At 36.7% G+C, this 16,215-nt stretch overlaps 2 protein-coding genes across 2 annotated transcripts in view; both read left to right on the top strand.

Moving 5' to 3' along the window:
- LOC120331828 (E3 ubiquitin-protein ligase HECTD1-like) overlaps positions 1-8,187 on the top strand; it is a 55,884-nt gene extending 47,697 nt beyond the window's left edge. Inside the window, exons 43-51 of the mRNA XM_078113978.1 lie at positions 276-413; positions 1,130-1,288; positions 1,722-1,847; positions 2,428-2,537; positions 3,406-3,555; positions 4,071-4,243; positions 4,971-5,121; positions 5,474-5,618; positions 6,161-8,187. Of these exons, the coding sequence (XP_077970104.1) occupies positions 276-413; positions 1,130-1,288; positions 1,722-1,847; positions 2,428-2,537; positions 3,406-3,555; positions 4,071-4,243; positions 4,971-5,121; positions 5,474-5,618; positions 6,161-6,298 (1,290 nt within the window). The 3' untranslated portion in view covers positions 6,299-8,187. The remainder of the gene's footprint in view (positions 1-275; positions 414-1,129; positions 1,289-1,721; positions 1,848-2,427; positions 2,538-3,405; positions 3,556-4,070; positions 4,244-4,970; positions 5,122-5,473; positions 5,619-6,160) is intronic.
- Positions 8,188-9,464: 1,277 nt separating this feature from the next.
- LOC120331838 (tRNA (adenine(58)-N(1))-methyltransferase catalytic subunit TRMT61A-like) lies at positions 9,465-15,721 on the top strand. Its single transcript, XM_039399003.2, has 5 exons — positions 9,465-9,682; positions 10,964-11,105; positions 12,767-12,909; positions 13,194-13,317; positions 15,129-15,721. Exons 1-5 carry the CDS (start codon positions 9,500-9,502, stop codon positions 15,680-15,682), a joined length of 1,146 nt encoding a protein of 381 aa, XP_039254937.2. The 5' UTR covers positions 9,465-9,499; the 3' UTR covers positions 15,683-15,721.
- Positions 15,722-16,215: the final 494 nt, after the last annotated feature.

The raw sequence follows: 16,215 nt of genomic DNA, 5'->3' as shown, positions 1-16,215 counted from the left end.
AAATACGGTACCTGTAATACTACAGAAAATACAAAGCAAAATTTCTCACCAAGAATGTCAATATTCTTTTTTGGGGTGTGCCGCTAGTGTTATGCACAAGTCTCCCTCTTTTGTACAGTTTCAATACGTATTATAGAAATGTCACCAAACTATGTAAATGCAAATCAAAATTTCTCTTTAAGAATGACAACATTCTTCCTTGAGAAGGAATTTCTTCTCGCTTAGGAAACGAGGGACTATCATTTTCCATTTTTGAACATTTTGATAATTTCTAGGTTGAATTTGCTGGAGAGGAAGGTACAGGACTTGGTCCAACGTTAGAGTTTTATGCGTTGGTTGCTGCAGAACTACAGAGAAGCAATCTTGGAATATGGCTTGTTGATGATATCCTTGTGGAAGAAGTACAAAGAGAGGTGAGTTTGAGGTCTTGGGTTCGAATCTAGGGTGGCCCATTTCAATTTGTGAAATCAGCCACTGATATGTGAGAACTCCTATTTTTGAACTAATTGGAATATTCCTGATTCTGACATGCAAAAATAGGACTCGTTTGTCACGCTTGGCAATTAGTTATTCCCTTCAATGATTCATGTTTACTCTGAACAAGGATCCGCTAAAGAATGTTAAACTCAGGAGTTGCTATTTTTGAAAAACAGGGATATTTTCGGTGCGTAGTTTTATGCTCGATTCATTGAACTTGGGATCCTTGATTGGATTGAACCCTGGATCCTTGTTCTGCACCCTCCAACACTTTAACCCATCGTTTCTCAAACTGTGTTCCGCAGAACACTGCTGTGTTGCATGTTTCTTCAGAGTGTTCTGTGGAACAGGAATCAAAATTATGACTTTATCGGTCGCCATGGTGATCTTGTATGTATTGGAAGACATTGCGTTATTGCTAACCTTTCAATATAGTTAACAATCGGCCTAATTTTTTAATCGTCAAGTTTACAGCAAACTTTTATTTTACCATAGGCTAAAATTTTTAAATACCCATCATTTTTACCTTTTAATTTCTTGGTGTTTCCCGAAAAAGTTTGAGAAAAAGCGTAGGTGTTCTGGGGCAAGAAATTTAATAAACGCTGCTCTTTCCACTAGGCCACAAATTCAATTTGTTTTCTAATCTTACCAGGTTGATATTGGCGAAGGAGTAAAACCAGTTGGGCATTATGTACAACGATCATGCGGTTTGTTTCCGGCACCATTGCCACAAGAGGGTGATAATGAGCATCTCAAATCTGTCGTCGAATTATTCAAATTCTTGGGAGCTTTCTTGGCAAAATGCTTGCAGGTATGAGTCTTTGTCCTCATTGAATAATTTGGATATGAAAAATTGAAATAGATAAGGGATAAAGCTGTGCACGATAGTTTTTACAGTTAAACATTAGAGATGTACCTAATTTAATAAATGCATATATTGTCACAAGTTCAAAGCTTGATTAGAGAGTATCATCATACTTTTATTTTTCATCTTCAAACCACATTTGAATTTCTGGCAGTGTCAGAGTCCAAAATAAAGCTTCTTATTTCATTTATACCTCATTAGCTCACAGAAGTAGTTCGTCTGTCTGGATATTTAAATATTGTGAACGTTTACTCATATAAGAGGCTCTTTTTTTCTCCTGTGCTCATGTCCTTGATTTTATCAAATCTCTTTTAAAAACCCTATTTTTTTTTATCTAAAGTTCAGCAATTTTTGATGTCAATAAATCTTGTTTCATTAGGATGGTCGTTTGGTTGATCTTCCGCTGTCAGAAGCTTTTCTGAAGATAATGTGTAGCGGGGGAGCGAACAAGAACAACACAGGAAAAATGTTCAGCGCTGAAGATAAAAACACAGAATCTGAATCGGTGAGCTTTATTTCTTATTTTTGTGTCCAATGCAACGAGATCCCAAACCTGATAATAATTGATTTATCTGGATATTTAGTGATTCAGGTATGAATCAAATAACCCTTCTTTTTCGATGATCCTGAGCGACATTTTATATCCCTCACAAAAAATGTCATATCTTTTTGTTCAAATGTGCGAGAAATTTTACCCAAGTATCGTTGGAAAGCTTGTTTTCGTCTCTTACCGCTAATTGTTCGCGACACGAAGCGCATTTCCTCTTCGCCATATGTGCCCATAATGGAGCGATTGAAAATTTTTTTAAGAAAAAGTTTTCTAACTATGAGCGCTTTTTCACTGATCAAAATTAAAATTTTAAAAGACTATGAAATGAGCAAATGATACCTCTAAATAGCAGGTGTTACAACATTTTTATTCCAAATGAAACATATAAACCAGTTTATAAGCACTTACTCACAAAAACATTCTTAAAATATACATTTATAAAGTGTATGAAAATTTTTTTTTGTGCCAAAGGCCGGGGAAACATCCATACTTATACAAACGGTTTACATTTTGTTACTTCTTATTTTTCATCCAGACATCTAGCATGAATCAAGAATTCTATCTGAAACCACCGAAAGAACCTGCACCAAGTTACTATGAAGGAATTTTGAAATTGAAAGATTTGAAGGCACTCGATCCATTGAGGTATGTTTGAACAGGGTTTTCAAAACTTTTTGGTCGCATACCCCTAGTTGGGAATCTTAGTCTTGGCGGAACCCTAAACAATGTCGTATCAATTTCTGTGCCCAACTAACGAGGAATGATAATGTTTCATTTACAACGCAACAACACAAATCACATTAACGTTGATCTCACTCAACGGGTTCGCGGAACCCAGTTTGGGGTCATAAATTAGCTCAGTATTGAGTCTCTTTCACATGTCAAGTACAGAGAGCTACTTCACCTTCACAGCTGGTTGGTCATGATCAGTCATCTGTGACTGATAACATCACAGGTCATGCTCAGCCATTCGGGAAAATGCTAGTTGCCAGAAATACAATGAATATACAGTTAACACATATAATGTTGCAAATTTTCGTAAAAATATGGTTATACAGCATCGGTTAGGATTTGTATTGATCATTGTTGAGATATGTAACAACTCGAACATCATGTGGGCGCTGTGGCTGAACTTATGTTGAAAATTGTTCGATTATTTGTTTTTTATCTTCCTTTTCGATCATGGTTAATGTCCCAGACCAAACGATGTTGAAGCTGAAGGCTAATATCTCATGCCCCTTCCTTACCCAATGAGATAATAAAGTGGGTAGACAATGTTGAACTAAAACTCTTCCAGTCTTTCCAAAATAAAGTAATTTCGAAGGTCGAAGTTGAAAAAAAACTTGAAAATATGACTGATTATGAAATGAGATTTAATATTTGTCATAGAAAAGATGCTGATGAAACTGGGAAATAATATGGCGAGGCACCGATGTTTTTTCATGCTTTACTTTTGTTGGATTTTTCGAGTGTAGTTTCATTTTGTTTAAATTGACTTTTTCGTTTTTATTAGATTTCAATTCTTGCGAAAACTTCTTGATGTGAGTGACAAACGAGATGCAATCATGCAAGACACTAGTCTCAAACCAGCAGAGCGAGATCGCAAAATATCTGAACTTCAACTAACAATAAACAACGTCAGTTGTTCCATAAGTGACCTTGGGTAAGTTCTATTTCCTTAATCTCTTCCTGTTTCATAACCAATCAATGTAGTTTACATTTGACTTCCAGCCTATTTGATATTTATAACTGTTCACAATATCTTTCCATATTAAGGATAGGATTTTTGTTTTTACCTAAGAAGAGAGAAAAGTTGATAAGATAAGTGTTTTTAAAAAAGCAAACTAATGATAGAAGCTGATCTAGCTAAACATATTATAAGTAAAGCACAAAGACATAGACGAAAAATCACTTTTTCAAAATAAAACATTACGCCTGTGATACTAGTGCACCTCAACCTTTTTACCAATATCCTGTCGGATATGCGAATAAATAAATGAATAATTGGTTCATGGATTTGATGGTGGCGGACGTCAACCGCCATACAATGGCGAAAAGACTAGTATTTTATTCAACCCTAATGTTGGGTTGCAAAATGACCGCACCCATGAGTCTCATCCTTGGAAATTCACCTTCAATGTCATAAATATAAAATGATTTAATTCCAAAAAAATACAGGTTGACTTTCCAATATCTTCCGTCTTCGAAAGCATATAACTACTCTTCACACCCCCTAGTGGAAGATGGAGAAGAAATTGTTCTGACTGTTTCAAACGCAAGAAAATATGTTGAAAAGACGTTGGATTTCTGCCTTAATTCAGGCCTTAGAAAACAAATGGATGCATTCAGAGGTATGAAACAATATGTCAATATTAAAAATGACGTTTTGTAAGATTCTTTCCTGTTATAAACGCGTTGGGTTAATGTCTGCTTTAAATCAATCACTGAGTTGAGTCTCACTTGTTGGATCATTGATGAGTCACTTCTGGTCCTTGATAAATTGTTCAAGCCCAACTCTAGTTGTTTCAGTGGTTTGACCCTCCCAACACTGTCCATAGACATATTACATTATTTTTGATGCAATAAGTACATCATAAAACGATATTATCTCCTTTTTTTTATTATTTCAAAGTCTCAAAATCGATTTTGAAGTCAAGTCAATTACTAAGTTGACTATTCAGTTTACCAAGTCCCATTGGCAGTTGGCAGTAATTGGGAACAGGTCATTCCATTTAAACAACACAGCTCATAAACATATCACTATATTATATTTTTGTTACAATAAACACGTTAATATATATACTAAATTATCGTCTTTTTCGTGGTTTGTTGTGTTTGTTAAAAACAGTGCTAGGTAGATAGATGTTCATGAGTTATCCTATTTCAGATTATCATGTACCAATTGTCGCTGTCATTTATTTGAGAGGAGCTCACTTCATTCCATTTAGATGATTCGAATCACTCCGGGCTATTATATTCGTTAACTCATGCCCTAGTGCTAGTTAAGTCAATGTTTAAGCCCTTCAACACTGAATCAGTTCATTAACATCAATTTATAACAAATTTTTATCTTTTCAGACGGATTCAACTCTGTTTTCTCAATGGAGAATCTATCAGTATTCACTCCCAATGAACTAAGGAATTTACTTTGCGGAGAACAACATCCACAATGGACTAAAGATGATGTCATATCGTACACTCAACCAAAACTTGGGTTCACGAGAGAAAGGTGAGGTTAATACAGATTGATTATTGTATTAGAGTAAGGGGGTTCTCAACCTTTATTCCATTTATCGATCTTCAAATTTGACGAAAAAATACAAAACTTGTGAAAACGTGCAAAACCACCAAAAACTTTGCAAAAACGTGCATGAAACTACAAAAATATGCAAAAGCTGTGCAAAATCACAAAAAACATACAAAAACTGCCCAAATGGAAAGATTATTGTATTCCCAAATAAAGCAGCTTCCCATGTGTGGATGACTACTTGATTAGTGCCTCGTTTGGATGGCAAGTTAAAATGTAACTTCAAATACTCTTACATAAAGTATCTATAGTTAATTTCAAATCTGTTTTTCAGTCCTGGCTTCAAGAAATTTGTGAATGTCATCTGCTCCATGAATGGTGACGAGAGAAAAGCTTTCTTGCAGTTTGCTACTGGCTGCTCTTCACTACCACCTGGTGGCCTTGCAAACCTCAACCCAAGACTAACGATCGTCAGAAAGGTAATGTAATTTCAAATTGTCACTTTTAAGGCTCTTTAAAAAACAGCATGCATATTGTTGAACCTGATTTAACTCTTAGTATTGTGTGACAATCATTTTTTGCTTTTTTTATGTTTACCTTATTATAACAGTGATTCTCAAGTGATGGGACAATTTTTTGAGGCGGTGTGAAGCTAATTATAAATATTTATTTGATTTGATCTTACTCATCTTATTTGAGATATTTAACATTTCTTCATTGTTTGGAGATTGCGATTCCATCAACGTATTTTCAGCATGTTTTTTGGATAAACCATAGTCGCCTTACCATCTGTTATTTGTCGCTTCTTGTTAGCTAGGTATTTTTGAGGCGGGGTGCAAGACTTGACAAATTCTAAAAAGGGGCGTGGCCTAAAAAGTTTGATAATCGCTGTTTCAGACACTTGTTCTGAATTTGAAACTTAAATACAACTTTGATAGCCATCGGTTGCTTGTCAAAGCTTTTTGAAGCCTTTTTCAGAGCATACATCAATATAATTTCTAACCCTTTTTTTTTAATTCAGGTTGAGGCCACAGATACCAGTTATCCATCTGTGAATACATGCGTTCATTATTTGAAGTTGCCAGATTATTCTACCGAGGAAATTATGAGAGAGAAATTGATCGTTGCAACGAAAGCTAAAGGATTTCATTTAAATTAAAACTGTTATACCAATCAGGCAATCACATCAAAGTAGTTTTTGAAAAAACATGATGTTGGAACGCTGGAAACATGGTGTTTTCAATAATCAAATTAAAAGTTGTTTCAATCAATCTAAATTAATGCTTTGTTATCAAGTCTTAAGCAGATTTATCCACTAAAACCGGTTACATCCAGATGGAACTCTCTCCTAAAAGTGGTTACTTCCCGTTGAATCTCTGCTTAAACCGGTTACATCCAGTTGAAACTCTCTATATCAAAAGCAGTTACGTCCGGTTGATACTAGTCAAATGCATTCATAATTAAATCTGGACTTGTTATATCATAATTGATCACTACTTACTTATCATATTTTAGAGGGAAAATCCGGAAATCTATGAGATTGACATAAATTTAAGATTGGTTTTTATTTTCTTTGCTATCACAAAATTGTTATTGATGCCTGGTGATTTTAGTTGTAACTGATTTGTTGAATGCTAAACTGGTGATATTGCTATTCCCATATTCGAACTGAACCCAGTGAAGAGCTGTGGTTCACAATGAGTATTGTCTGTCTTATCTAAGGTACCTTCTCATAAACGTAAAGATAAATTCAAAAATTCTGTCCCATCCCATAAATTGATTAGTCTTAATTCAATTAATTTAATCAAAATAAATTGTGCCGCATTTGGTTAGTTTAAACCGGATAAAACTGGTTTTAGCTGGATTGAACTGCTCAAGAATCTTTTGATATTAAATAGTACAATATGTTTGTCTTTGGGTTGTTTTCATTACCTCATACTCAGCTGAAAGTTAATTAATCATTTGTTATTTAGACGCTCTAGAATGTTTTGTTTAAAAAAGTGATTTTTTGTCCATGTTATTGTGCTTGACCTATAACTTGTTTATTTGCTTTGTTAACCCTTAGTGTCCCTTGATGATTATATAATTCTAAAGGTGTCAGGGGGTTAAATTTTGCGCTGGTGAAATTGTGATGCGAGGCTAGATCTTCTTCTATCAATAATTTTCCCTTTTTCTTAAACTTATTTACTTCTGTTGGTGTAATGCCGAGTTTTTGAGCTTTGGACAATGTAAGTTTTTGCTGAAGAGTATGAATAATGGTTTGATTATCAAACTTGAACTATATGCCTAAATTATATGGTTTCAGTGACATATTTACTGGAAATAACCTGCATTTCAAGCAGCTTCTAAGCTATTCGTTGACAAAACACTCTCCATTTGGAAACCTTGTCATTTTGCTAAATGTTTTTTCTTTAATAAAGTGAAAACATTTTGCAGAACTATGAGTTCTTGACTTCCAAATTTAAAATGAATCTAAATTTTGAGTTTTGTTTGATCTCTCCCTGTTTATAAAATTTTAATTGATGCTTTGTGTTAAAGAATTGAAGACTATGCTCAAATTATATCAGTTGAACTATCTTAAAATTCTTCTCATCGCTCATAGGATGTTTATCATAAAAATGGAGTCGCTTTGAAGTGTAGTGTGATTTGTTGATCTATTTGAATCTGTGTTTTCATTAGTTTGATGATTGTATATGCTTCTTTCATGATTTCTGATCTAATGCTTGTTCTAGATAGCTTGCCAATTTAGTATTGTTGATTACTAGCTAATTGGGGGACTTCTGGTAGAATTCGGAGAGATGGTTCTTCTTAATTCACAATTAAACTCTTAGGAACTCTGATTTTGCTTAATTCAAAATATTTTGAAAAAAAATTCACGTGGAGTCGAGCTGCTAATGATACTTCATCCCACTTTTTTCTTGGTCGCAAAGTCCCCCCAATATTTACATTAATGCTAATCTTATGTTTTTGTGTTATTCTTTAATCACGTCTCACAATTTTATTACTCTTGGTTTTTCTGTATTAATAAATGAATGCATTCAAATAAAATTTGTTATAATTTTTTGGTCTAGACAACAACTAGTACACGACTGCATTCTTTTGTGTTCGAATACTAAACACATAAATTTTAACCTGTGTCTTTCACTATTCATTCTGTCATCTGGACTGTTTCATTTTGGTTGCAGAAAAACAAATTTCAAATTGTACTGATTGCTATTCAGTTTAAAACAAATCTGAAACAGAGAAAGACTATCAAACATTGGTCCACTTATTTACTCGTGGAATAACTCAACAGGGACATTATGTAAAAAAATCTCAAGATTTTGTGCTCTGCAGTGATTCTGCTATCTTCAAGCTCTCTTCGTAAGCTTCTTACCTTTACATGATATTGAAGCTTGCAGATCAAAGAGCAAGAATATTTCATTCGAACATACATACAGCACTTAATGATTTAGGTCAGGGGGTAAATTTCTAAATAGTTGGGATTGTTATTACACTCTCATTGTGGAGATGCTGCCAAGAAAAGATCGTATATTTACAAATACAAGGTGGTAAGAAACCTCCCAGGTGGGCAATGCTAGAGTAAAGGTTGAGAACCCCTTGTTATGTACTTGAACTCTAGATGGGCTGGTCTGAAAATTCTAATTCAATGTACAACACTGTTCTTAAGGTAGTAAGCTCGGGATTAGAACCCAAGATCTTAAGTCTGTGATGTCAATATAGTTGGGTGAAAGGCTTCAAGCACTAACCATTGTGCCCTTTTAAGCAGTTGGTTCACCACATGCTAAGTCTGGGCCATCTAAAGTTGTGGCTTTTGTTTATATATCCCACTCAGTGGTAGAATTCAAAATCTCCATGAGTGCTTGTACAGTAATGACCAATATAAAAGGGACTAGAAAAATTGCTTTAATGATTTGATTCCTGATGTGTAGTCATTTTCATTCTTGTGCTGGCATCCTTCCATTATACAGGGTGGCCCAAAAGTAGGTATACAGTTATTTTATTTATTTTTTATTACCTTCCAAGCAGCTAGAAAACTAATGTAAAATTCACACTAGATTTATTTTTAAAAAAATGAGCAATTTTTGTGGTACTTTACAAGTAACATAAAGTGATTTGCAGGTAGCTTCAAAGCATATAAAATAGTTCAATAACTGTTCACCTACTTTTGGGCCACCCTGTATGTATGCGAAGTGAAAAAGCGCAAGTATGTGTAGTTTCCGCCTTGTGTAACCCCCACTGATATGTAGTACTGAACCATGGTTGAATGAAATAAAAAAAAATAATCTGTCTGAAGGTAAATAAAGTATGTGTATTAAGGTTCTAACACTGATCCTAATTTACAGTTTCTAAATAAAAAATGAGTTTCAATAAATATAAAAGTCATGTGGAAGAAGGAGACACAGCTATTGTCTATACTGGCTTTGATTCTATGTTTCCTGTGACTGTAAACAGAGGCAAAACGACTCAAACGAAGTACGGAGCAATAAAACATGACTGGCTGGTTGGACATGAATTTGGTGCAAAATATCAATGTTCTAAGGTAGATTGAATATTTTTTTTAATCCACGTCATTGTAGAAATATAAGGTTCGGTGGGTTTTTATGTTTCAGCAATGTCAATGGTGTCAAGTTCTAGGAATATCTTTGCCATTGCTCTTGTGCAAAAGTTTGTTGGTTTGAATCCTGTATGGCAGGGCTACTCAACTATTTTCACCAAAGGTCCGTTTAAAAAACTTCAAAATTACTGGGGTCCGGACATTACAGAAAATTTATTTCATTGAATAAACGAGACTTCAAATGCAATATTAAATTAAATACAAGAGCAATGAATGGCTCACAAATGTTGCACATCGGTAGCTGCGTATTTAAATCGTATCAAAGTCATCTAAAACTTTATAAACGTTGCTTATATTGCCAAAATATATAAGCAGAGGCGGTCCAAATTAAATGGTCGAAAGGTCCGGATTTGGACCGCGGCCTGCCAGTTGAGTAGCCCTGCTGTATGGTATAGTTGTGTGTAAAATATTTCAAAGCTGAACTTCTTGTTGTGCTAGGGTGCTTCCTTTTTAGGGCTGATTGAATACATGCATCTGAATAACATCGGTCGTTGACTAGATATTGAGCACTGCCAAATAATCAAGCCATCTCATTGGCTTTCATCTATCCTATGTTACATATAAAACTTATTCATACTATCACACCTGGCAATTTTTTTTTAGAATCTCCTGGTGCAATGTTTTTCCGGAGTATACATTCTCCATTTTTCAAATATACCATATTTATTCCACTAGTTGGCTGACTAGAGTTTTTTGTTTAAGGAGGGTAGACACCAGTGTGAAAAAAGCCTACCAGGGCTGGCCTACTAGCTACATTTCAGTAAATTTCCAAGTAGTGGCAATTTTCTTCTAGAATATTCTGATGTGTAAGTGTTAAAAAAATACAATCCTAATCTTTTCCAGGGTTGGGTATACATTCTCCATTTTTTAAACATACCCTAATTATTTCACTAGATGGCTGAAGAGATATTTTGGCTTGAGGGGGTAGACATCAGAGTACTCCTGAAGCATGTGAACCAAGCTGGCGGACACCGAAACGTAGTATGTGTATCAGGTTAAGGTTAGGCCAGAATTTTAGGTACAAATACTATAGGAGTCACTTGGCTAGTCCCCGAACTCATAGCAGGACTAAAATTGGAATAAAATTATGGCCTAACTCTAACCTGATACACATACTGCGTACCGGCGTCTGCCATCTTGGTTCACGTACTTCAGGAATCCCGAAATCAGTGTGAAGAAACACTATAACATTGATCTTTTTTCTAGGGTTGGGTCTACATTCTCCATCCTACACCTGAGCTGTGGACGGTTAGTTTGCCACATCGCACTCAGATATTGTATGCCACTGATATTGCTATGGTTACTATGCAGTTGGATTTGAAGCCTGGATCAGTAGTTTGTGAATCAGGTGAGCCCACATAATTTTTATACATTTGTTCTTTTATAGGCACGATAGCCGTAACGATTTAGAGCAGTGGTTTCCAACCTATTCATTGCTATGGGCACGTCTGATGATGTCAGAATGTTGTGGAGCCATGACTATTACAGGGGATATGGTTTACATATTTATCCCGGGGGAGAGAAAAGCCGATAAGACGACTTAATGATATGGCGAACCCCAGCCTCTCGTCTGGTTTCCAGGTCAGGTATGGGATTAGTTAGCCAGTTATTTGTTTTCGGAAGCATGGACTTGATGGTGGAGGAAGCCGTAACCGACCAGCGGTTACGTGAACCACCCTACAGCGGCGAGGAGTCCAGCAATCCTCTCGCACATGATCATCCCCGCATGGAATTCGAACCTGCAATCCCACGAAGGGTAATCAGAGATGCGGTGACGAGCGTATTCCTTAACGCTTAGCACGATGTGCCACATCGCCGAGCTAATATGAAAAAGCTCTATTGGAAACATTTTCTTGCATGCAGAGGATCAAGCCCAATGACAAACAGTGTCAAATGTCTCGTTAATCAATGGATGGCTCAATTTTTTAATTAAATAAAATGATTATGCTTATAACCAAGAACTTGTGTCACCCTATAGACCTGACATTGACAAATCACAGCCCGTAGGCCAAATCCGGTCGTTGGGTAATTCAATCTGGCCCGCCTGATGCTGCCACAACCAAACTAAAACAAAATTTTGATGTTTTAGCTGAAAAATAGCTCAAGGAATTTGTTGATATTGCGATTAATGTTGGTCAAAGCTTTTTGCTTTCCACTTTTGCTTTTGTAACACTGTGAAAATTGTTCATAAAATGTGACTTTTACCTTACTGTTACCTGCCAGACTGGGCAAAATTTTTGGCCTTGTTATGACAGTTTATTTATTATAACCAAAATTATGGCTTTAAGAAACTAAAAACGCATCTTAACCTAAACACAAGAACATGCAACATAATTACATCAGGTCACTAAGTATAGCCAAACTTAATCGGACTACCGTCTAATACTCGTAACTAATGCAGTAAGGCAAATGCAGTCCGTTGTCGCTTGACGATAATCAGAGATCACAACACAAAGAACGATAATGTAATAATGTTTTAGGGTGAATATCTCTGATTTGAACTCCACCTAATAAATTTAAATAAGGATGTTAGAGACTGGACTTTCCAAAATCAATGGCTCCTAAATATAAGGGGCTTGTGCGAAACCTAATTTGGAATGAATGTTTGAAGACACCTTCTTATAAGTTCTATATTGCTAAACTGAGTTTAAAGATACTTCATATATAGGCTTACCATACGTCCTGCTTTAGGCGGGACAGTCCCGCTTTTCAGCGTTTTGTCCCGATAAGTCAGCCAAAAGTCTCGCTTTTCCAGCATAATACACAAACATTTTCTCGTTACTGTTGTTTCTGTGTAGTGCAGCGCTAGCTTACTTACTAAAGGTGAATGCGTTCGTTTCCCGCTGATTTCCATTGATGGCAGACATATCACATGTAAAACCAATACTAATTAGTCTGGCTAATACATTATACTCATTTTCCTGATGTGGTATTCAATGTATAAATGGTGAAGTGTATGTTGTAGCAATATTTCAGAATGTAGAATAAAGCAACACTATTTGCTCACAGGTACTGGGAGTGGTTCCCTCTCTCACTCCATCTTGAGGACAATCATGCCCAATGGTTATCTCCACACGGTGGAATTTCATGAAAAGAGAGCACAAACGGCCAGGGAGGAATTTAAAATGCATGGATTTGAAGACATAGTAACAGTAAAAGACAAGTTTTTGTTTTGCTCGTTTATTCTCACCTTTCATTTTGAACAAAGATTTACCCACCTTTTTCACTGGTTCAGGGAAAAATAGCACTTATGACCTCAACTAAAGTCAAGTCCATGCTTCCGAAAACAAATAACTGACTAATCCCATACCTGACATGGAATGGTCTCCGGACGAGAGGCCATGGTTTGTCATATCATTAAACCGTCTTATCGGGTTTCTTCTCCCCCGGGATAAATATGTAAATGCTATCCTATTCTGAAACCCTTTTTTATCAGGTTTATCACAGAGATGTCATTGAAGAGGGATTCCCGATAGAAAATGAAGCAGACGCCGTGTTCCTTGACATTCCTAAACCATACGATGTGATTCCTCATGCAATTAAAGCTTTGAAAAGATCAGGTAATGCCACAATAGGTGATTTGAACAGATTCTAAAGCAGTGGTTCTCAAACGTTTGGGCGCTCCGCAAGGAGGGTCAAGACCAGGGGTCGGCAACCTTTTGCCGCTCGCGGGCCAAAATTAAGGGTTTCAAGCAATGTTCCCTCTAATTTTTTGTAGTATGTGTGCGCAGAAATTTTGGTGTGTGCGCACTTTTTTGGAAATGACTAATATTTGTGCAAAAACCGATGAAGAAATTTTGGCGTTCTAACCGGGTAATGGGTTGGCCAACAACAAACTTTCTCAACCTGCTAATCGAGAACATTGTTACATTACATCGAAATACGTCTGTGCGCAGTAAATCCATGCGTGTGTGCAGCCCCTGAAAGCTGTGTGCGCGCGCACACTTTAGAGGGAACACTGGTTGCAAGTCATTGGCGGGCCGCACATATTTTTAGAATGTTAGAAACCGAACGGATGATACTTTATATAATAAAAATCAAGCAGTGATGCATCTCTCGAATAAAATATAGATTTATTTCCTCATGGCACTCATAAAATCCAATTTGAATATTTTCGGCGCCATTGAACCCTTTGCACTTAGCATCAACTTTTCTGCGTTTTGTTGTCATTTGTCTAAATATAATTAAATTATAGGCTCATTCAACGAGTAATTGTGAATTATATACTTGTCAGGTTATAATATAATTTAGTCTACACGTGTCTCGTTGTTTTGTTGTTACTATAATTCAGTGAAGCGTCGCGGGCGGGATCGATCTCGATCGGCAATATAGGTGGCCTATTTGTCTGTCTGTTAGACACTGGCGATATATCACGGAAGCGAGGTTGATCTGCTCCAAATTTTGCATGTGCATTTATCATATCTCGGACCAGAAGCTTATTGATTTTGGATGAATTATGTCGTATAAATAGTAAGTTAATAATTTATTAGTGATTGGACACACGGCCCGCGGGCCGTAGGTTGCCGACCCCTGGTGTAGACAATTTTTCCAGGAGCGTGAAGGTTAGATTTGATACTGTCCGCCCTTTTTTCGGAGATTTCGAATCCATTCACGTATTTTCAACGTTTTTTTCGGATAAACACGTACTTCGCTATACTTTCTCGTTATTGGTAGCTTATTGTTTTCTAGTTATTTTTGACGTGGGGAACGAGACAAATTCTGATGGGACGTTGCTTCAAAAGTTTAAAAACCACTGCTCTAGAGATATCATAGGTTTTGTGCAAGGTGTCGTATATTAGTGACAATTTTGAGTGCAATCCTACAAAACAGAAGTTTGAGTTTTGAATAAAATTTCTTCGGCGGTGGCGGCGGTGTGGCTCAACGGGCTAAGTGTTAGGAATACGCTCGCCACCGCACCTCTAATTACTCTGCGTGGGTTCGCAGGTTCGAATCCCATGCAGGGATGGTTATGTGCGAGAGGGGGACTTCTCGCCGTCGTTGGGTGGTTCACGTAACCGCTGTTCGGTTACGGCTTCCTCCACCACCAAGTCCATGCTTCCGAAAACAAACAATATAACTAATCCCATACTCGAATTGGAATGGTAACCGGACGAGAGGCCGTGGTTCGCCATATGGATAAGCCGTCTTATCGGCTTTCTTCTCCCCCGGGATAAAAATGTAAATCCTATCCTATTTCTGTGGAGATCTTAAAAAAATTTATTGTTTTTTGTGGCGGTCACCCTGTATCATTTCATAAATATAAAAAAAACCTACCCTAGTTTTCTATTTCATTCTCTTGCATCAACAATGCAGGACACAAAATGACGTCAAATCTGCATCAAACTTAATATCAAATTCTGTGTCATTTTAGGTGGACGATTGTGTTCATTTTCTCCTTGCGTGGAACAAGTACAAAGGACATGTCTTGCCTTGCACGAATCTGGCTGTTTTGAAGACATAGAAACAATAGAGCTTGTTACAAAACCTCACAACATTCGCAAAACGACTCTCCCGATCGTAAATTTGGGACTTTCTGACCCAGAGGTACGTGAGGCGTTATGTGGCAAAGCAAAAGGCAATCCTATCCTTCCGTTTGCGTATGAGGCGGGAAATTGTTTGCCCGTTGGTGACGTCATAATGATATCTGAAAATTCAAACGAAAACACAAATTCCCGCCGAAAGCAAACTTTGAAACGGAAACAAGATTGGAATGATAAAAACGAAGTATCACGTGACAAATCAGCTGGTCAAATGTCAAAAAGAGCAGGAAACGACGACTCGTTATCAAAAGAAGAAAAAGAACCCTCTACCCCCACTCCCCCCAGTTTTACTAAAAATTTGTTCTCGACGAGGACGTGTTCATCGCCGAAAGAAATTTATGGACACACTGGTTATTTAACTTTTGCGACTTATTGTGATTTGTAATGCCCTTCATACGGTGAATTAAAATTTCCTCATGAAACGACCTTTGTATTTCCAGTGGATCTAGTTATTTATTTAATCCTGGCGTTTTGAGCGCACACCACCAAGTTGGTGATCGTACATTTGAACCCACGTACATTTGAACCGGTATATCGGCGAGTTCAATCTACCGTATTTGCTCGTCAAATAGCCCGGGCGCTTATTTTTTTAAACATACTGGTAGATAAGATCGATCGTTACAATAATTAATACCGTATATTGTTATTTCCAGTTCTCAAGTATGATTTAAACGAGAATAATGAAAATTTTGACTTTTTCTACGCACCGCAGGTACAAATCCGCAAAAAAAAACTTTTACACCGGGCGGGTATTCAAGCACCGGCCGTTATTTATTTTTATGTCCTGTTCACACGGGCGGCTATTCAAACGGGCCCTTAATCAAGACCGGGCGTTGAAACGAGCATTTACGGTATATGAAAAAAATAGGTATAGGTTCAAATATCCATTAAAAAAATATTCCACAGATGCAATAGTAT

This window comes from Styela clava, chromosome 6, assembly GCF_964204865.1.
Source record: "Styela clava chromosome 6, kaStyClav1.hap1.2, whole genome shotgun sequence".
NCBI lineage: Eukaryota > Metazoa > Chordata > Ascidiacea > Stolidobranchia > Styelidae > Styela > Styela clava.
Note: the sequence above shows the minus strand (reverse complement) of the source record. Positions and strands in the feature narration are given on the sequence as shown.